This window comes from Leptonychotes weddellii, chromosome 5 (assembly GCF_054177405.1).
Source record: "Leptonychotes weddellii isolate Sample4059 chromosome 5, ASM5417740v2, whole genome shotgun sequence".
Classification (NCBI taxonomy): Eukaryota; Metazoa; Chordata; class Mammalia; order Carnivora; family Phocidae; genus Leptonychotes; species Leptonychotes weddellii.
This window is the reverse complement of record NC_138373.1, coordinates 87,135,760-87,158,040: the sequence shown is the minus strand read 5'-3', so window position 1 is coordinate 87,158,040 and position 22,281 is coordinate 87,135,760. Positions and strand designations below refer to the sequence as shown.

At 40.6% G+C, this 22,281-nt stretch overlaps 1 protein-coding gene across 6 annotated transcripts in view; it reads right to left on the bottom strand.

The window, feature by feature from the left end:
* SSPN (sarcospan) overlaps positions 1-22,281 on the bottom strand; it is a 117,183-nt gene that overhangs the window by 22,417 nt on the left and 72,485 nt on the right. For all 6 annotated transcript variants that reach the window (XM_081819065.1, XM_081819061.1, XM_081819062.1 and 3 more), the window contains one exon: positions 3,945-4,031. In XM_081819065.1, the coding sequence (XP_081675191.1) occupies positions 3,945-4,001 (57 nt within the window). In that variant the 5' untranslated portion in view covers positions 4,002-4,031. The remainder of the gene's footprint in view (positions 1-3,944; positions 4,032-22,281) is intronic.

The window sequence follows — 22,281 nt, the reverse complement described above, 5'->3', positions numbered from 1 at the left end:
CATTGGTGCCTTTACCAGCAGGGAAGGCCCAAATTAAAGGAATAATTTCCCACCTGAGAGTCATCTGCTTAGTAGAATGCCCCCAATTGGAGTTTTGTCTGCACATTTTATTGCTATCAATGGATGGAACTGAGGCGGTCTTGCAATAACACTCCTACCTCCAACACACACATACATCCTTAGCAGATTTCTTTAACATTCATTGGGACAATATCTTGAAGCAATGAAAATAATCCCTCATTCTCAGTCTGCAAATAACTCGAATGCTTGCAAAAAATATTATTCTCTCATAATCACAGAAATCCATTTGCTGAAATGAGAATTTTGCCTATTTTTTAAAGATCACCTTTTGGCTTAGATATGAACAGGTTTGCCTGAGACATTTAACAAGTGTACAGCAGATTGATGGTTAGGAGCATAAACTGGGGAGCCAGACTGTCCGCAGTGGAATCCTGATTCTTCCCTTCTTAGCTACGGACCTAGGGCAAACTAATCAATCCCGTGTGTACCTGTATTTCTTCGCCTTTAAGCTTGGAATGATGATCATAATAGCGCCTATGGTCACAGGATTATTATAAGCATCAAAAGAGTTGATACCGGTAAAGGGCTTAGAGCTGTGTCTAGTACATAGTAGCACTACTTAAGTATTTGTGAAATCAATAAGCAAATTACTAGAGATGGAAAGAGCTGCCAATTCTCAAGACTCTTAGGATATCAACTCTACTGGCTTTGTCTTATTCTCTGTCACATGGGAGTAACAGCACATACTTGGCTTATAGAAAGGATGTAAACATTTACACAAACACTGGGCTTGCTCAATCTTAATTGAGCATCTTAAAGATGCTAGAAGCCAGCTAGCGCACAAACAAAAGCCATGCCCCTCAGCTCCTTTGAATATGAATGCATTTTCATGGGGGCGTATCTCACACACTGTGATTCTGCATCTCCCACCCCGTGAAAACATCAGGCCGAGTAAACGGGTGTGAGCCACAGAATCAAATTTCTTATCCATTTTAAGACATAAATACATATTCGATCCCCGCTCCCCGCCAAGCCTGTGGGCTACTTCTGCAGCGCTGTATAGCATTTTTCCTTCACGGCTTTTAATTCATCTGACAGCAACAAGCTTCTGGGTGAGAATCTGTAATTTAAAATCGAGTGGCTTGTTTTACCTACACGGCACGAATAAACTATCAATGAAAGTGTTTACGATGACCTTGGGAATGCGAGCAAATATATCTTGATGGAAGCGGGGCCCGGGACGCATCTGTCTTGCCCGCGCCAGCCCGCGCGCCGGGCGCTCGGCCGCGGGCGGGCAGGGGGGGCGCCGAGGCCCCCCGCGCTTATGTAACAGCGGCGCCCGGGCGGGCTCCGCTCGCTCGCGGCCTCTAATTGGTACCCGGCTGCAGCCTCAACGCTCGGCGGCTCGGGGAGGAGGGCGGTTCGGCTTCGATTTAATTACCTTCCCCAGTGGCAGGCGCGGGGAGGCCCCTGCAGCAACAGCGGCAGCCCGGGGGCCTCGTGTCCGTGGGCGCAGGCGACCGCGCCTTAAATGCCCTCGCGGGGAACGCGCCCGGGAGTGCTGCCAAGCACATGAACCGGACACGTTTCTGAAAATCAGCCAGGTGAGCGCCGAGAAGACAGGGCCACGAGGAAAGGCAGGAGGCCCAATCCCGGGCCCGAGGGGCCCGCCCAGGCCGCGCGGGCAGGGCCAGGGGGGAAGGTTAGGAACGCGCCGGTGGCGTCGCAGGGCCCGCCCGAGCGCGGCCAGGGAGGACTGAAGTCGCCTGAGGGGGCAAGCCAAGTCCCATGGCCATTGTCTCTAAGAAGAAGGGAGAGGGGCGCGCGCGCGCGTGCGTGCTCAGGCTGCAGAGAGCCGCGGTGACCCCCCCGGAGTGACTGCCCTGGCCGTCTGGGTCTGCAACGGGAGCGGGGGAAAAAAATCTCCAACAAAGCTTAGGCCTGGGTATCAATACGCAGGCACTCAAATGCGGTTACGCTAGTGAGAAACATCTCATGAAGATGCATTTCGTGCCTTCCCTCCCCCCGCCCCCCAGATGGTGTGGAGGCACAAAGAAAGTCGGCTGTAACTTGGGCCTTTGGAAACCCTGGAGACTGACTGAAGCTCATTTTAGACCTGAAGATAATATAGCGGGCGCCTTAGAGAGCTGACAGCAAGCACCACTAAAGGTCACATTCAGGAGAGGAGAAAACTGCCTCCGTATTTGTCAGTGCCTGTCACAGGTGGGGCGGGGCGGGGGGAAGGTAGCTAATGAGATCTTCTTAGTGGGGAATTCTCAACCTGGTTGACATTGGCACTGACTTATTTTATTTTATTTTATTTTTGTCCTTGCTCCTTATTTTAAGTGCAGGTTGTTGAGATGGCTTTGGGGGTCTCTGTGAAGCTGATGCTGGTGCTTCTGCTGGGTCATCTGGAGGGGAAATGGGGGCATTTCACATAAGCTGATGAACCTAGCAGAGAGCACTTTTTTACCCTAGTGAAAGAGGTTCCTGTAATTTAACAGGGCATTTCTTACTAGGCTTTCTGGCTTTTTTTTTTTTTTTTTTAAGTCATCACTAAGCCTTGCTGTGTTTAGTCAGACCTCTACAAAAAAAGTAAACATGGACTGATGCCTGCTCTATCTGGCCTTCTTTTAAGGAACACCCTCAGAAAAAGTAAAAATTCCAAATGTAGGCTTATCCATGAAATTATATCAATTTTTTAAAATAGAATCCCTTATTTTTTTAATTAGAAAAGTTATATCTAACTATTGGAGAACATTTCAAAATTAGAGAAAAAGACTACAAACTGCAGTTGTCTTCCCACCACTCACAGATAACTATTTTTTTTCTATGCAGAGAGCTATTTTTTTTATTTCTGTAGGATTATACCATATATTTTGTGTAGCCAGCTCTTGATAATAATGTGAACATTTTTATTCCATTAATTACTCTTTTACAACCTGATTTAAATATCATACATATAAGCATTTTGCTGTTTTATGTCAACTGCTTCAATTATACTAGAATACAAAATATCTTTTCTGCAACTTCCTAATTTCTAAATAAGAGCTGACTTACTCTTATGCACTATGCTTTCTTGTTTGAACAAAGAAGTATCCAGTTGTTATGTGTTTTGTTACAAAAGAAAAGTAAACAGTGTGAATGGACCAAAAAAAAAAAAAAAAAACCCTCAATAAACTAACATTACAGAAAACGTTTTGTTCTGGGCTACAAGTAGTTGAAAGAAAATGTAGGAATTTGATTTCTACTAGCTCTGATTGCTGAGTTGGGTGTTTATCTCCCTAAACTCTAAAAGGGTGTGTCTGTTTCCCTCTGGAGCAGATTCTACTGTGCAGTGAAAATGCTGTGTACTTGAAATGGTTCCAACCAAATGCACCATCTTTAATGGAGGAAAAAAAGATACATGCATGGGAAAGACACACACACTTGTTAAACCATGCATATCCCTCCCTCCCCCACTTTACCCTCAGACTCTTGGCACAGATCATCTGGATGCACCCAATGTACTTTTTCTGTCTCAGTGATCCCACCTACAGGAGGAAATACACTTAGACCGCCTCCTTATTAAAATATTCTAAAAACCCCCAAGATATGGAAGTGGGCACTAACAGAGACACCTTTTCCCTGGCCAAGTGTTTTGTTGAACTGATGAATTTTCAATATTCCTTGTAAGGACACTGAAGGACAGATTTCATATGCTCTGTGCCAACCTAGTGCATGGAAATTAAGACTTTAAAAAAAATCAGCATTACCTTTGGGGTCTGGATGAATGCCCTCCTAAAACATTTTTTTGGCCTGCGTAAAAATGCAATTTCTAGAATAATCTGATATGCAACCCCCTAAAAAGCATTCTTTTATTTTGTACTTGTGGGGTTTTTTTTCTGTGTGATGATAAAAGAGAAAGAAAAATGACAACTTACTTTCATAGCAAACTGGATACATGTCCGTTCGTCAACTTGATATGAGACACAAAGCATAAACAAACCAAGATAGGCCACTAAGCAGACCTGCAAGGAAGGACATGGACGAAAAGGGTGTTATCAGGGCCAGTCGTGCATCCTAATGACATCAATCTCAGCGTCTTTCACCAGTAAAAGCCTTGTTATCAAGGCGCTCATTTCATTTACTTATCTGTATGTGTTATTTCTTTCTCGGCTTGAGGAACAGAGTTTTTAAAATAGTAAAATCAATTTCTTTCAATTGAGCCAGTATTTATTAAGTCCTTTTGATGTGCCAGGTGCTGTATGAGGTCCTTTAGAATACAAAATGATGAATAAAATTTCCTCAACCTCAGCAAGTGTAGAGTCCAGTCGAGGCCAAGATAAGTGCCCGTACTATTCTAAGACAGGGCATTATATGTTGAATGCTATTCAGAGAAGTACAAAAAGGGGAAAAAATAACATTGAGTTGGGCAATTTAAAAAGACTTCACTAAAGAGGCAGATTTGAAATGGTCCTTGAAAGGGATGATGATAATAATGATAATGATTGTGAACGTTTACCTACGACTGACTTTGTGCTGGCGATCTTCTAAGGGCTTTGTATGGATTTCCTCGTGCAATCATCACAAAACCCTAGGAAGTAGGTGCTGTTATGATCCTCATATTATAAATGAGGAAACAGAAGCACAAAGCTAGTAAATAATGAAACCAGCACTCAAAAGAGGTAGTTGGGGTGAACAGCACAAGCAACTGCACAGAGGTAGGCTGGTGGCGGAGAGAGTAGCAAATATATACCTGTAGTTGAAATAACATAGAGCAGAACAGTCAGTTAAAAATCTAGGGATATAGGATTGATTTAGGAAGTAATGGGACTCCCTTGAAATTTTTTGACCAAATGACATGACTCAAGACATGTTTCAGGAAGATGAGCAGTGGTGTTGGGTAGGTTGGCGGTGAGAACACCAGGATATCATTTTACTAATCTAAGCAAAATTACTATATCAGGGGGGCCAGAGCTGAGATGATGCATGCAAAGTCAGAGAAAGAAGCAGAGAGGAAAGGTATATAGTCCAGCAGAATCTGCACATCGTGGCTTCGGCATGACTGACAGGAGGACACTGGCCAGGGAGAAAAAGGAAGTGATCCCCCCATGTTTGAGTGTCCACAAAGGGAAGAAGGGGGCTGGGAGGAGGAGGAATGACAACTTTCAGAGAAAAGATACTAAACTGCTTTGTCAAACCAGATTTTTTTTTTTTTTTAGTGCACTGTGATTTAGTTTCTAATCAAAATGTATTTATTCACACTTAATTTTGGAAAGGTTAAAATGTTGCTAAGTTCTACTTTAGGATAGAAACCAAAAGCAACAGAATTGCATTTTCTAATAAGCACAAGTTTCCTAGAGACAGATGTTGGAAGGGTGGCTGAGTATCACCTGGCAAGTCATTAAATGACTGGTTTGGTGATCATTTCCACCCCTAGGGCTAGCTTTACACCACAGGGTGGGAGAGCTGTTTACTTACAATGCCAACATAGCATTTTAAGGTAATGCTTCTATCCTATTCTCCCCTGGACATAATCAATAAGTTGCTTCTGCCCTCATAGGTTCCCAAGTCGAGAGTTGTTCAGGTTTCTACTGGGCCACGAAGCCAAAAGCCAAGCCTGCTTTTAGTACAGGCTTTTCCATCATTAGGACTGGCTGATAACTTAATAGTAACATTCCCAGGGGAGAGATGCAGCATTAAAATACATGAGCATGGCACAGGTTGGAGAGAGCTGGGTGGAAAACAAAGTAGGTAGGACCCAGGGAGGCAGCTTTTTGGCAAAGCACTGGCAGATGCAGAAGTAATGATCTTGAAGTTACGTGTAGAGCCCACAACATGGCTGTCATTCCCAGGTCAGGGATGGATTTCTTTCTCAAAATTCATTTTTAAAAATTATCTAATTGAGGGGCGACTGGGTGGCTCAGTTGGTTAATCAGCTGCCTTCGGCTCAGGTCATGATCCCGGGGTCCTGGGATCGAGTCCCGCATCGGGCTCCCTGCTCCGCGGGGAGCCTGCTTCTCCCTCTCCCTCTGCCTGCCTCTCTGTCTACTTGTGCTCTCTATCTCTCTGTCAAATAAATAAATAAAATCTTTAAAAAAGAATCTAATTGAGGTATAAGTTTGATCAGGCCTGTAGGGGCTTACTATGTATTCTCACATTACAAATTTACAGAACTGAAACAATGGAAGAAAGACCTTTTTTTTTTTTTTTTTGCTTATTGGCAACAAAACAGATGGAGGCTTCTCCATCTTGCTTTTATGTGGAGTGTTAAATCCCTAAGCACATGCCTGTACACCCCTGTTCACATCTGTCTGCAAGTACCCAGGGTCCAGCTCTCTCCCATATAACTGTCTTTGTCTCTAGAGGCTGTTGTGAAGTGGGCACCTGCCAAGACTCTCCTCTGTCTTCATGAGAGACACATTCCCATAATCAGGCCTAAATGACCCACATCTTAAAATCTGACTCTGTGCCTTGCTTGAACAAATTTTCCCACTTTAGTAGTATCTACTTCTTTGTAGCCTTAATTTAGGCCAGTTTCCAGAAAGAAGGTGCACAGGAACATATGACCTCATTGTAGGGCATTTCTCTTAGTCAACTGACAGAACTGTTTTGAGAACATACACTAGCCAGACCTTGTGCATGGCTCTGGGAATTGAGAGGTGAAAAGACAGAGCCTCAGCCTTCCAAGAGCTCTCTCCCAGTGCAGTGGGGAAAGAGAGGACAATGAAGTTAGAATACCATGTAAGTACTAAGACCTCGTCTGCCATCATACCCAGGAGCGGTGATCAACCCCAAAGGCAACTTGGGGACACTTCCTGAAGGGAGATGGATTTTGAAGGATAAGCAGAAATTAGTTAGGAGAGGAATGTGAGGAAGAATAAAGAAAGTACTAGTAGGTACAAAAGCATGGAGAGATGCAGAGTAAACATTCGAGGACTCCCATAGCCCCAGTGCAGAAGATTAGAGAAGAAACAGTGAAAGATGTGTTTATAGAGATGGACAGGAGGTAGGTCACAAATGACTTTTGTTTCCATCTGGGGCGTTCAGCACAGTGGAATGGTACAATCTACATGGCCTTTTAGAATGGCCCTTCTGGCCGTGAAGAATGGATTGGGAAAGGAAGACTAGCTGAGAGGCCCTGGTGCATCTGTGGAGAAATGGTGAGTGCCTGAGCTCAGCTAGCAGTGGGGAGAGAGAGTGGGTGTGTTGAAGCGACAGGAGGGAAACAGAATCCTTAGGCTCTGAAAACCACCAGAGGTGAAGCCTGCAGGGGCGGGAGGGGCCAGGAAGGTGCTCAGCGACCTGACTTGAGCTGCCAGGTGGATGGTGCTGACATTTAGGGAGACACAAGAGAGCAGAATGGGAGTGGAAAGTGATGCTGCCCACAGGGATTCAAAGCTCAGCCACATGGCCCTAGAGCTCAGGAAGGATGTCTGAGCTGGAGAGAAGCACTTGTTAGTCATCAACATACATGAAGTCATTGAAACCATCAGAAATGCTAGATCATCCAGAGAGTCTAGTGAAAACAGAAAAGAGCCAAGGAAGTTGCCCAGTTATGCAAAACTTTTGACTCTTTTGAACGGAAGGCATCTCAAACATACTTATAATTTTGGTGGTACATCATAACATGTCTAAATATTATGAAACTGTCCTTTTGGATTTTGGGATTTCACTTTTAGGTCCTTGTAGAGGGTCTTTGCTATAAAGCCTGAATACATTCAACACACTTTCATTTCTTAGCCTTCTGCTAGGGCTCGGGAGGCTCCAGGAGGGGCGAACTTCTTTTTCTCACCTACAGATCCACATGTTAGAACAATACTTCTTTATCAGACAGTTTATTGGTGTTTAGCACCTTTTAGAAGAGTAGTATTTATTGAAACTTAAAACTGAACGTTTTATGGCCATGGGGAGGAATCCAGATTTCTCACGCCAGACGAAGGGTCTCGTTTCCTGAGCTGGCAGGCCATGGATGCCCCAGGAAGACAGGGTGTTCTGACTTCCCAGGCAGGGAGGAGGAGCTCATGTTAATGAGCAGTGAGACCCGCCAGGTCTATCTGGAACAACATTCCTGGATTCTGGGCCAGAGCTTCCATTAGATTTGGTGAGGTGAGGCCCATGGAACAGGAAAAACAAAACAAAACAAAACAAAAAAACAGTTATGTAAGGTTTTCAAGAAGGCCCTCATTGGACCAGACACCCAGGCCTGGGGTGAACAGGTGGTATCACTGAGCACAAAGCCAAACAAGAACGGGGTGGCACTGGGGAAAGGACATGTGGGCTTTAAGAGCCTGGGAAGATTTAGTCCATGTACAGACAGATAACAGAAGCTTGGAATGATTTTCTTTTTAATGGGAAAAAAGATGACTACTATCATCTTCAATCAATTTTTAGATGCATGTTTCTACAGTTTGTTTAGCATCAAAAGAAAACCCAAGTCCTACATTCCACTTTCTGTCTAAAGATATTCTTTATCTGCTCAAAGTGAAGGCTTCACTCTTTCTTGTGAGTTAGAAAGTTAGACAGGAATGAAATGTTCCCTGAGTGTTAGATCCATTTCTAGATGTAGGAGTCTTGAGTCTTGTCACACATTGTCTTTGTTTTCATCAGTAGGCCTATTGTGCCTGCAGTGAGGCTTTTTAAGGGCTGGCATTATGCAAAAAAGGTGAATGCCGGACCAGTGTCTGGGAGATTTACCTACATATTATTTTTTTCCTTTTCATTCTGGCATAGCTAGAAGATACCAGTGTAAAACATTTTGTGAGAATGTGAATTACTGATATTGACTTCTCTCCATGTCGTCCGGATTTATATTCTGGTCTTGCGACATTCACACAACCTCCAATTTATTTGTTTTCTTCTTTTTGTTGTCGACAGAGCTGCTTGACAGGGCTACCTGGGGAATACAACCTTCCCCTGTCAAATGCCTTTCAAAGTCTCTCTCCTCCTTCCACCCCAGCCCTTTCATCTGTGTACCTGAAATGTGACTCTATTTCTGTAAGTTAATCAACTTTCACCTTTATATTCAGTCAATATAGTAACAAGATGAACTCTCTTCTCCTGTTTGAACAGAGAATTGATCAACGAGAGATGTAGCAGAACTGTAAGTCTTCCTCTGGATGTTTCTTAAGAGAATGTCTGGATTTTCATCTATTAAATAGGATTTAAGGGAGACTATTACAAATCTTTTTCAACAAATGATCAACATGGCGATCTGTCGACCCGAATGCAGTCTCACTTGGGAGAATTGTTGATTAACACATAGTGTATCAGAGATTTAAATAATATACAAAAGAACATTTCATGAGGATCTACTAAGGAATGTTTATTGGATCGAGATTTCAGAAGGATGGGAGAGAATATTTTAGCATCACTTAAGCATTTTTACCAGATTCTCATTGCCACGGCCTTATGGTAAGACAAAGTCGAAGCCAGTGGTTCAGAAGGACTTGGTAAAAACTGGCCCCATCCCCAGAATTTCTGATCCAATTGGTCTGGGGTGGAGACCAAAAATTTGCATTTTTAACAAATTACTGGGTAACATTGCTAGTCCTAAAACAACACTTTGAGAACCACTAGTCTAAGCTAAAAACATAGTCTTCTTCATGTTGACACCTGGTATGGGGTTTATCTGAAAGATTGGGATCTGGAGTGATGCACTGACAAGCGGAGTTTCCTATAAAAGACTTGTTTATTATAACTAATAATGAGATATAATAACAATAATTTCCTCATAAAGAAATTTAGTCTTTCCTACTGTAGGAACCCTTAAAACTGGAGGGAAAAATCCTTCATTGCTATCAACGTGAAGTCACTGAACTTGGTGTTGGGAAGAGATGTGCACAGTCTGCTCTCTCAAGCCCGGAGCACATCCTGGCACCTCTACCCCATTCTCTGCTTCCTGTGAGTCCCTGCTCTTACAGAAGCATCTGGTAACCAAGTGAGACTAGTTTGCAACTAAAGAGGAAAGTTTGGCACATTACTCTTTCCTAGTTCTTTGGAATCCCTGAAACCAGCCTGCAGAATCAAATATAAAGATGCAAGGGAGAGACCCAGAGACAAATCCTAATATTCATCTCCTAATTTGTGGAAATGGAGTAAGAACTGGTACAATGTAATCTTTCAGATCTTGCTATTAACGGTCACCCTGATATCAGTATTACTTCCCACTGAGGTTAGCTCAACAACCTTTATTGAGGTAGATACTGGGACTAGAAAGAAGAATAAGATACCCTCTTTGCCCTTTGGAAATTCACAGTTTAATCCCTACTTTGCTGAAGAACTGAGGCATAGGAAAATTAATTGCTGTGGGTAATGACCAAGAGGGAATATGAGGAGTCAACAGCAGCTCATACAAATCCTTCCTTACTATTCACTCATCAAAACCCCTCATCCTTCCTAAGTGTAAGGGACATTGAATCAATTGTGTTTTTTTTTCCTCCTGTGTATTTTTTATTTTTTTTAATAAGTTTTTTTATTTATTCATTTGAGACACAGAGATACAGAGAGAGAGAGAGCATGAGCAGGGGGAGAGGCAGAGGAGGAGGGAGAAGCAGGCTCCCCGCTGAGCCAGGAGCCCGATGCGGGGCTCGATCCCAGGACCCTGGGATCATGACCTGAGCCGAAGGCAGACGCTTAACCATCTGAGCCACCGAGGCGCCCCTGTGTATTATTTTTTAAAGACAATAAAGTTTTTGGTGTTAAATGGGACTTAAGTATGGTAGAATTATGAGGTTATTCCCGCCCCATAGTTATTATTATTAGTTATTATTTAAATTACATTTTTGGGTAAAGCACGATAAAAGGACTCAAAAATACTCCTCCTAATCAGATGCGGTAAGAAAGGTGAAAATAACTCTCAAAAGCATGAAACATTAATTAACAGTTTGTTCAACAATGGTAACTGTTATTTAGTTTTGTTAAAATCAAGTAGGAAACTATAAGTATAATTAAATGCCACACGGGGGGAAACTGTAGGCTAGGGTTGATGCTTGACTCTATTATTTTTCTAGCTAAATGATCTTGGACAAAGTTATTTAATTCTTCTTAGCCTCAGTTTCCCCATCTATAAAATAGAGACAATAATGCCTTCTTTTGGTGGTTAATTCAAAGAGTAAAGATAAGGTAAATAAGGTGCCTACAATAATGCCTAAGAAATAACTGGTAGTAATTATTATAATAATTATTATTGCAAGTCACTTACACGTTTATTAGAGTAGACCAAATTTAGAGCATATTTAAGGGCTCACAAATGTATTTTTTTTTAAAGATTTTATTTATTTATTTGAGACAGAGAGAATGAGAGACAGAGAGCATGAGAGGGAGGAGGGCCAGAGGGAGAAGCAGACTCCCCGCCAAGCAGGGAGCCTGATGAGGGACTCGATCCTGGGACTCCAGGATCATGACCTGAGCCGAAGGCAGTTGCTTAACCAACTGAGCCACCCAGGCGCCCCAGGGCTCACAAATGTATTACCAAAAAATAAATTAATTAATTAAATAAAATTGATAACACGTGTACTGTCTTGGTTACAAATACCACGCAGTCTACTTTGTATTAGTGGATACCAGTGGATATTTGCCATGATCTTTATATTTACACAAGAAAAACTAATTATCAAGTCTAGATGTTTAGACATCTTAAGGCCAACTTTCAGCACTTTTATGTGCCAGACATTACAATTAAGCACTCTAGGTAAATTATCCCATTGGGTCTTCATGAAAATCCTATGAAGTAGTCACTGTTATTAGCCCCATTTCATAGATGAGGAAACTAAGCCTCAGAAGGGTTTTATGCTCAAAATCACAGAGCAAATACAGAGCTGAGGGCTGTACCAAGAGTCCAGAGCCTGGCTCTCAACCATCACACAGCCTGGCCGCCCCCATGGAGGAATCTGGACAGCACTGGGAGTGAAATGGGAACTGCAGAAATGTGGAGAACATTTCAGCATCTGCTCTTCTCCTATGCTGAAAGGAGAAGTGTGCAAAACAGTCTTTCAGATGCAAATGATTGGCCAGGCTTGGGGAAGGTGATGTAGTCTTTAAGACTCCGCCTCTTCATGTGTAACAGAAAATAATTCTTTATAATTTGTGTTAAGGATCATAAATAATGCGCCTGCAATTGTAGTAGGTTTTATATTTTTTTCCCATCTCATATGACCTCAAACTGTGCCAGTATAACTTACGCTTAAATTTGAGCTGAAATGATTAATACATATAAATGTAGCCCTCTAACCCATCTTAGAAATAAGCTCATTTTGTCCCTTCAACAAATATTCATTTTGTACCTACCGCGTGCCAGGTACTCTTTGAGGGTCTGGAGATACCTCAGTAAAGAGAAGAGACAAAAATGACTGCCTTGATAAAGCCAATGTTTTAAAGTGGACAGGCAGGGGCACCTGGATGGCTCAGTCATTAGGGGTCTGTCTTCGGCTCAGGTCATGATCCCAGGGTCCTGAGATCCAGCCCCGCATCGGGCTCCCTGCTCCGCGGGAAGCCTGCTTCTCCCTCTCCCACTCCCCCTGCTTGTGTTCCCTCTCCAGCTGTCTCTCTCTCTCTGTGTCAAATAAATAAATAAAATCTTAAAAAAATAAAAATAAAAAAATAAAGTGGACAGGCAGACCATAAACAAATTGGTCGACATAGATACATGTCAGTTGTTGGGAAGAGCCATGGAGGACATAGGACTTTACATCATTGCTTCTTTTCCCCACAAACATGACATATAGTAATTAGCAAGATACAAACAATAAATCCTCAAGGTGCTATGTTCCCCCCTTAAACACTGAACTGGTAATGCCCACCACACCTTTAAAAAGATGGTGGACTCACAGTTGTTTCTTATGAGAGCCTCGCTCTTTCTGTTATTTCAACAACATGTACGCACTGTAAGTTACCTAAGATCTAACAGGCTCCACTAAAGATAACATACACATGTCCCCAGAAAAGGGGCAACAGAGGGTAACTATATAAAGTTTTACAGCAAAGTGGGTTGCATGCCTAAAGATAGAGATGGAGGCAACATATCTTAGCTCTGGATCTGACAGACTTGGGTTCAAAACCCACCTCCACCACATTCTAGCTTTTTGTCTGGGACAAGCTAACCTCTTCAAGCCTCAGTTCCATCATCTGTGAGATGACCAACAATGCCTACTTTGAAAATGGCTCTAAGGCCTATAGGAGACAGTATATGTAAAGGATGTCATACAATACCCAGCACATATGTCAAATGAATAAATGAATCCATTCATTTTGTGACTTGGGCTACTTTTGCTTTCATAGCAAGGGCCCACTTCTCAAAAATCTTCCCAGTATTGTTGACATAAATAGTTTGCAAACACCTAAGAGTTATACAATTCTTTTTCTGCTTCTTTTCCTTTTTGCTTCAAACCTATTTATGCTCTAATACCCAGGAAATGTCAACCTTGGTAACCATGCGAGTTGTATATGTTTCTCTGATGACGCTATTATGGTTTTACAAAGACAAGTATTTAATTTCCGGAAAAAAAAAATGCTGTTCAGCTAAAAATATTTTCTGTCCTAAGCATATCCAAGATTAATATTACTTTTTTTTTTTTTAAGTAGAACTGTTTTAGCCAAACGTAGTGCACGGATATTAATGGGAAATTCCAAAGGCGATAGGCATATAAATATAAAGATTCAAAATCAACAGGAGAGCTTATGACAGAATTGAACATCAAGATGCAAGACAAAAGTGTAGCTGTCTCTAAACACTACGAATATTAATGTACAGGCATTAAAGCCCAGATCATTCATTACAAATTTAAAAAAAAAAAAAACAACTCTAAAGCAAAGTAGTAGCTTCTTTTCCACTATAAACAAAACTATAGCTAGCAACAACCTCTTACGTCTAGCAACTTCTGCTAAAGAGAGTTTTATGTGGCTTATGAAATTATCAGGAAGAGATTCAGAGCCTTTTCATTTGTCTTAGGAATCTACAACCCCAGAGCTTTACTGTTTTACTCTTTTTACTTTTGTTTTTTCCTTAGAGTAAAAATTGCCAATGGACAGCTTTGGTGCAGAAAAATTCTCTTCATTCAAGAACTAAATTCCACTTGGCCTGGGAAGAGTTGGGGTTAGAGCACACATCTTCATCTATACATTTCCCCAGCCTCCTGTGGGGGCTGGGGGTACAATTTGTAATATTTGTTTTGCGAAGACAAGCCAAGAGATTATTTTTAAAAGAAGCTGGTAGAGATCCGGGTCAAAATCTCTCCGTGAAAAGGCAATTCTGGATAAGCAATTCTATCACAGAAAATTATTTCTTTTCAGAGTCTAAAGGGAAATGACACTTGCTCAGTCATACCGGAGTTTAGACCATCTATAATGTCCTCTCAGTCTTTTTCTCCCCTTTATTATTATGATTGTCCTTTTGACTGAGGAGCTGATACCTGACAGGTCCATGTCTGAATTACTGTAAATGTACAGACTTTTCAAATGTGGTATGCAAAATAAATAATTTAATGTGGTAATGAATTAAGTTGAAAAACAAAGCAGGCCTATCATCACCTAGAACTTGGCTCTATCTAGATTTCTCTGGAAAATACACTGTAAACACAAGATTTCTAAGAAGTAATGAGGCAATTCTAAGGAAATCATTGCTCATGTAATCATCAACAATGAGATAGAGTCACCTGTTCTGTTGAAATCAAAGCTCTGACTAGTTGGTAAAGAAGTAGGGAGTATTGAGGCACCTGGATGGCTCAGTCGGTTGTGTCCACTCTTGATTTTGGCTCAGGTCATGATCTCAGGGTCGTGGGGTCGTGGGGTCAAGCCCCGCCTGGAGCCCGCCTCAGGCTCTGCACTCAGTGGGGTGTCTGCTGGAGATTCTCTCTCTCCCTCTGCCGCCTCCCACTGTGTGCTCTCTCTCTCTCTCTCTCTCAAATCAATCAATCAATCAATCAATCAATCAATCTTTATTGGGAAAAAAAAAAAAAGGAGTAGGGAGTATTAATGAGCACTTACACACCAGGCTGAAATCTTTTCCCGTGGTAGCATACATCCTTTCTAATTCAAAGTGTTGGCTTTTATCATGATTTCAAACTACCCGATAACCAGAAATATATAAAATATATTTACATGTATTATATATCTTTATATTTCTTTGTATTACATATATTTTTAATTTGAACCTTCTTAGCCAACGTGGCATTGTAATTTCATCACTGTGTGGTTCAGCCAGATCTGTAGTACCAGCACAGAGTGGGAAGGAAATGTGCTTGTCAAGTGACTGCCTTATTTCTCAGCACACATTGTGCTTTGCAGATGTTTACTTGTATCTCATTTGTTGTTTTATAAGATAATAGAAAACTACCCTGATAGAACTGTTAAAAAGGAGTTGGAATCTGTGACCAGCAGCTGGATGAAAGGAGCCTGAATCCCCCAAATCCTATGGATATAGTGTGCTTTTCTTGATGTCCCTGCCAAAGTAAGGCTGGAAAGCTAGGGAGATCTTTGAGAGATGTGCCAGCACGAAGTTGCTACAATTCATAAGTTCCAAAAACCTTGCCTAAAGATTACTGCAAATAGCTCATTTTAAACCAATCAATCTCACAACTGAGCATTGTATCAACTCAGAAAACAGAAGAAAAATCCAACAACTATCCTAACACATGACTTATCATGGAGACATTCAAGTAGAATCCTTTTGGTTTGGGTCTTATTTTAATATTATAACAGATTTTTGTGTCTATGTTAAGATTCATATTTGATAGTAACTACTGGGAATTTTTTCAATTACATCCTCAAAAAACTGAATGAACACAAACAACAGAATTGTGAAGCAATAAAGTTGGTTGTGGATGAAAATTGAGTTTAGGACATGAATTGTGTCTTCCACCTAAAATGTCCTTTTACTTTTTTATCCTCCTGATACAGTACCCCCCCCCTTCAACTACTTTGAATCCAGCATTATTCATCCTTCAAACCCTGCTCAAGAATCTCCTCTACCCAGAAAGGGTACCTTTTGTGCATTACCCACTTCGTATATATTAAGCTCATTTATTTCCTGAAACAATGCTATAAGTAAAAAATAGTACTCCACCTTATAGAAAATTGTGACTCAGAGAGGTAAAGAAACCTGCAAGTTGATCCAAAGATGATTTTTTAAAACACCAACAGGTTTTATTTCTGCATAAAAGTAAGGACTGTTAGGAAACCCTTCTTGCTATAAAATACTTTAAAATGTTCTGAGCTTCTATTGGCTAAGAGATGGAGCTAAGACCATGGCATAAATCTAGGCCCCTCAAATGGCTACACCTTTACATGACAAGAAAATAATGAACCCACTAGCGCTGGAAGTCATCAAGACAAGTATTCTGTTTTAGCTGATGGGGGGCGGGGTGGAGGTGGTTTTGAGAAAGTAGTCCTGAAAAAACAAAACAAAACCTTCATTTTTTCAACAAAAAAATTGTGAAGGGGAGAGAAAGAGGAAGGTAAGGGGAGGCGAGGGAGGGAGAGAGAGAGAGAGCACACTTTGATTGAAAGGAGAGGGAAAGGGTAAATCTTTGAGTAAAGGAAACATAAGAAATATATAAACTCATTGCAGTGTATAGATCTTATTGGGATCCTGATTCTGACAAAGTGTGAAGAAATATTCATGAGTTAATCATGGATATTTGAACACTGATTTGATCCTATTAAGAAATTGTTAACTTGTTAGGGATGATTAGTATTTTGATTATTTTTTAGTCTTCATCTTTTGACTTACATGGTGATGTATTTATGGATGAAATGATATAATATCTGGGATTTACTTCAAAATAAACCAATATGTGGTATGTGGATGTGGAGTATAGGAGCATACAGATGAAGCAAGATTGACCATGAGTTTATAATTATTAAAGCTGGGTGATGGGAACATAGGTGTACATTATACTATTTGATCTACTTTTTTTGTATGCTTGAAATTTTCCATAATAAATAGGTTAAGTAAAAAAAAAAAAAAAGTGGCTCTAGGCTCATGATATCACTGGGACACCTGGCAAGACAAACCATTTGGAAGGGTTACACCCTCAAATAGGCCACATCAAATTATTACATATAAAGAAAGCCTCTTGGAAAATGACTCACGAACTAATTATAGCAAACACATAAATAATCATTTCATTAGCAAAGGCCAGCACGTGTGTGCATTAACACACTCTCTAAGAATTAAAGCTTGTGAATTTCAAATAATGGAACTAAAGAATAGAGCCTATAAAAAAAGTACACTCAAAATAACTGAAGCCATGAAAGAAGAAATAGAAAACATGAACAAAAAACAGGGCATTTTAAAAAACATTAGGGATATATTAAAAAAGAAAACATCAGTAAACATAGAAGTTCTAGAAATGAAAAAAAAAAATTGGAATGAAAAACTCTATATAACAGACAGGTTCAACTCAACTGAAAAGGGGAACAGTGAACTAGAAGATAGAGCTGAGGAAATAATCCAAACTACAGAACAGAGAGATAGATATGACACACAGCGGAGAGGGTGAAAAACAGGGAAGATGAAATAAGGATGTCCAAACTTACCTCTGACAGTAGTTTCAGAAATGGAGAGACTGAAGAAAGAGACGGTATTTAAAAAAAAAAAGAAAATACATTTTTTTTCAAATATTTCAAATATTCTGAAATTTTTTCAGAATTGGTGAAAACACAAAAATCTTAGATTCAAGAAACATAACAAGTCCCCAGTAGGAAAAATAGAAAGAAAATCTACCTTTGGACACCTTGGGGCTAAACTGTAGAGCATCAGGTAAATGGAGAGAGGTTCTTTGCTCATGTATATCAAGTACAAATCAACAGTACTTTTCTTGGGACCTCAAAGGCCAATTCTAAAATATATATGAAGGAGAACATGGCTAAGTCTCACCAAGGCCATTTGGAACAAGAAAACGATGGGAGTGGTGAGGGGGGGAGGTGAGCCGCTACACTACCCTCTTCATCACAAGGAGCCCTGTGACGCTGTTAATTTAAACATTGTGGTATCAGCACAGTGAATGACAAATAAAATGATGAAACTAAAGAGATTCACAGACACAGTCCTCAAATCCAATATGGAAAGCTGATAGATGATAAATGGACATAGCCATTCAGTACAGAAAGGACCAATTATTCATTAAATAGTACTAAAACAATTAATAATTTGTTTGAGAAAAATGAGACACTACTTTACCTCATATATAAAAAGTTAGAACACATAGATTAAAGATAAAAATACAAAAGCAAACCTTCAACATTTTGGGAACACAATCTAGAAAAAGATCTTTATGACTTGGAGTAGAGAGAGATTTCTTTAAAACATATCAAAGCACCTACCATAAAAAAGATCGTTAAATATAAATATGTTAAAATTAAATCTTATTCACAACAAAGGCACCATGAGCAAAGATGAGAGGTCTGGTACCAACTAAGAGGAGATATTTGCAGTAGATAAAATCATAAAGGTTAAATAACAAAGATAAGAAACCCTATAAATCAATAAGTAAGAGACAAACAACTCAGGCAGTATTTGTGGAGTAAATAAATGCTAGAAAACAAAAAAAATGGCCAGTAAACATTAAAAGATGTTCAACTCCTGTAGTAATCAGAAAAACATAAATTAAAACATGATATTGCACATAAATAAGATGTGCAAAAATGTAAATTGCCTGACAGTAAGTAATGTTGACAAGTTGTAGATTGGTGGGAATTCTAATTTACTGCTGGTGGGAGTATAAATTCATGCAACTGTGGCTTTGTGGTCCTGATCTGGCACTAGCTAGCAAGTTGAAGATGCCTATATCTTATGATCCAATAAGTCAATTCCTAGGAATATGCCCTAAAGAATCTTTGAAATAAGTGCATGGGGAGCCATGGGAAAGAATGTCCATTACAATACTTTGTAATTGAAAAAAAAAACAAAAACCAGTTTTGAAAATAACCTCAGTTTTCATCTACAGGAGAATAAGTTAATTGTATATTTCTATAAGGAATTACAGCATAACAAAAGTGAATGAATGGTATCCATGTACTATTATAATTGAATCTCAAAAACAATGTTGAGCAAAAATGATGTTATGCTACCATTTATATAAAATTTGAAACATAAAACACAATTAATTATTGGTTATGGTTATATACATATAAGAAAGTACGAAAACACGCACAGGTGTAATAAATGTCAAATTCAGGAGAGTGGATAACAGGAGAAGGAGGGTGGGGTAGGTAAATAGGACTAAGAAACAGGTATTGTAATGTTTTCTTTCTTAAAAAAAACAAAACACTTATGACAAAATATTAAAATGACAAACTTGGGTATAAGTAAGTGGTTGTCTTCTTATTCTCTACATGCTATTATATACTTGAAAGATTTCATAATTTAAAAATAATCATAGAATTGCCTAGAGCTGCTGGTACTTATTCAAACCCACACAAAAATGATAATAAGGAGCAAAACCAACGATTTTTGGAAATGGCTACAAATCGATAGAGCTAGGATTCTACCCACATTTGTTTCATTCCAAAGCTGATGCCTGTCCTGCAATTTCAGACCGCCCTCACCTTGCCTTTTCTGATCCTCCCTAAATGGGGTTAATCAGAGCCTCCCCTGTGTTATCTTCTTCAGGGCACCACCTCAGTACCTGGTTTTTTAAACTGAATTGTAGTTGGTTGTCTGTGTGTCCTCTCCCAGACACTGAGCTCCTGGGGGGCACTGTCCCTGGCATATGGAAAGACCAACGGAGACAGGCAAAGATGTGGAAACTCTAGGGGTGCCTGGGTGGTTCAGTTGGTTAAGCATCCAACTCTTAGTTTCGGCTCAGGTCATGATCTTGGGGTGGTGAGATGGAGCCCCTAGGCAGGCTCCATGCTCAGTAGGGAGTCCGCTTCAGATTCTCTCTCTCCCTCTCCCCCTCCCCACCCCCTCTCTCAAAGTAAATTTTAAAAAAAAGATGTGAAAACCTGAAGTATTCTTTCTCATATAGGCTTCTGTTTCTGTTCTTACAAACCACCTAACTCACTCTCGTGGTGATTAATCAGAAACTAATCGCCAATGAATTCAATAAATACCTACATTTGCAAAATTATCCATTTTCAAAGAATGTAAAAGAAACAAAGAGTGTGTTCTAGCATTTCCCACGAATCAACAGAAGGGATAGAATTGCTATATATTTGTGGGAAAAATAAACAACTTATACTTCATTTGTTTCACTTTGGGATTTTTCAAGTCCTCAGAAGAGAAAGGAATCTTGGAAATGTGGATTTTTGCCTCCTCCTGTGGTATAGTTATGGGCTGGATCTTATCACTCAGCATAATTAAGTAGGTTCTCAAATTGGGTCCCACTTTATAAATGATTGCAAAGATAATTCTACAAGAATAACCTGGATTCATATATCTGAAACAGTACAATAAATAAAAATTTATGAAATAGTACAGCACACAGAAATTATGCAGTAAACCAATATAAATTCAATTATATAACACTGTAACAAGAGTGTAAATGAGAGAACCACCCTGTTCAACCCTTAAAAAATATTATCAAGTGGCTTTTCTAATTGAGAGCACTTTTTAAAAGGAAAAAAACAGGCTATAATGTAACATTAAGTAATATATAGTAATATCACTTCTCCTTTGAAAAGTGTTTGTTTTGTCCTTTTCAAAATGAAGAGGTCAGTATCCCCAAGCAGCCTGCAGCCTCTCTAGCATTTCTCCTGTTCCCTTCCATGGCAACATGGGTTAGCTAGACACTGAGCTTTTTGTGATGTGTGTGAGGACAGGGAGAAGGGGAGCGAGGCCTCAGGGAGGTCTCAAGGTGGAAAAATTTGTGACGCACCAGATTCAGTGACTGGATGCGAATTATTTATTGAGGGTTCTATAACACAATAGTTACAGTCACCCTATGTTCATTTAAAAAATTCTATTTGGTCTCAGAACCCTTAACTCAGATCGAAATGTTTAATAGGCATCCCAAACTACCTGTTCACAAAAAGATTATGAGACGAAGCCAACGTGCGTGGGTTTGATCCTTCTGTTTCAGAATCTGATGAGCTGATTGCATGAGAGAAGTGCATCACCCCACTGAACATGTAACATATAAACTGAAATGGCTGGGTTCTGTCTCTCATCTACATGCAGTCCTAGAGGAATTATTTTTCATTGATTATAATGTCTTCACCTCACGGAGACCTGGTTTGCTCGCTCGTGGCCTTGGACGCTCCCCCCTTTCACCGAGGGAGGGATGGTCGTCCTGCACTGTCCCTAAGTAAGCAGCACACTCCGCCCTCCAGCGGAAATGATGAACCCTGAAATGCTATTTCCCTTATCTTGGAAAAGGCCTCTTTCCTTCACAGCGTTCCTGGCACAGCTAAATGTGAGATAAGACTCAGCCTGAGCCTACTGGCCTGATATGTGTACCACACCTGATACTTTAGAAGGAAGCTGCTAAGTGTTACTTCTTTTCTCCCTGGTAATAAAGCCAAAATTCTCTCCCTAGTCAGGGTCTAGTTAACACATTAGCAAGTCCCCCTCTTTCCTTGTCACCTGTCATTATCTTCCACACAAGAGAGGCCTTCCTTGGCAATAACCTCTCTTAAAGGGTATTTTAATGGCTCGTTACAATGAATGCTGAATCAAACACTTTCAAAACAACAGTGGAGTGGGATGCCGCGCAGACAGCAGCAACCCCCAGGTTTCTTGCAGCCTCTCCCAGCCAGGGCAGAGCGTTGCTCATTTCAGCAACAACAGAAGCAGGCCCTGACAGCACTTCTTCAGCAGCATCTGAGAAGGCTGTCTGTGAGCAAACCCTTTGCTTTTCGGTGTCCGGTCACCGACTGGCCTTTTGCCCGCATCCAGGAAACACAGCACTCAAACACACTCTTGGCTGTTAGGCAGGGGACATGGCTCTAGAAGGTCCGCTTTAAATATGCTCAAAGATCGGGCGCCTGGGTGGCTCAGTTGGTTGGGCGACTGCCTTCGGCTCAGGTCATGATCCTGGAGTCCCGGGATCGAGTCCCGCATCGGGCTCCCTGCTCGGTGGGGAGCCTGCTTCTGCCTCTGACCCTCCCCCTCTCATGTGCTCTCTCTCTCTCTCATTCTGTCTCAAATAAATAAATAAAACCTTTAAAAAAAAATAATATGAATGATGACCCTTCATAGTATAAAAGATATGATAGTATAAATGATAATGTTTAAAATCAATTAAGTAGATATTGCTTTAATTGATATATTTTAAACATTATCATTTAATTATACCAATTAGGGCGCCTGGGTGGCTCAGTTGGTTAAGCGACTGCCTT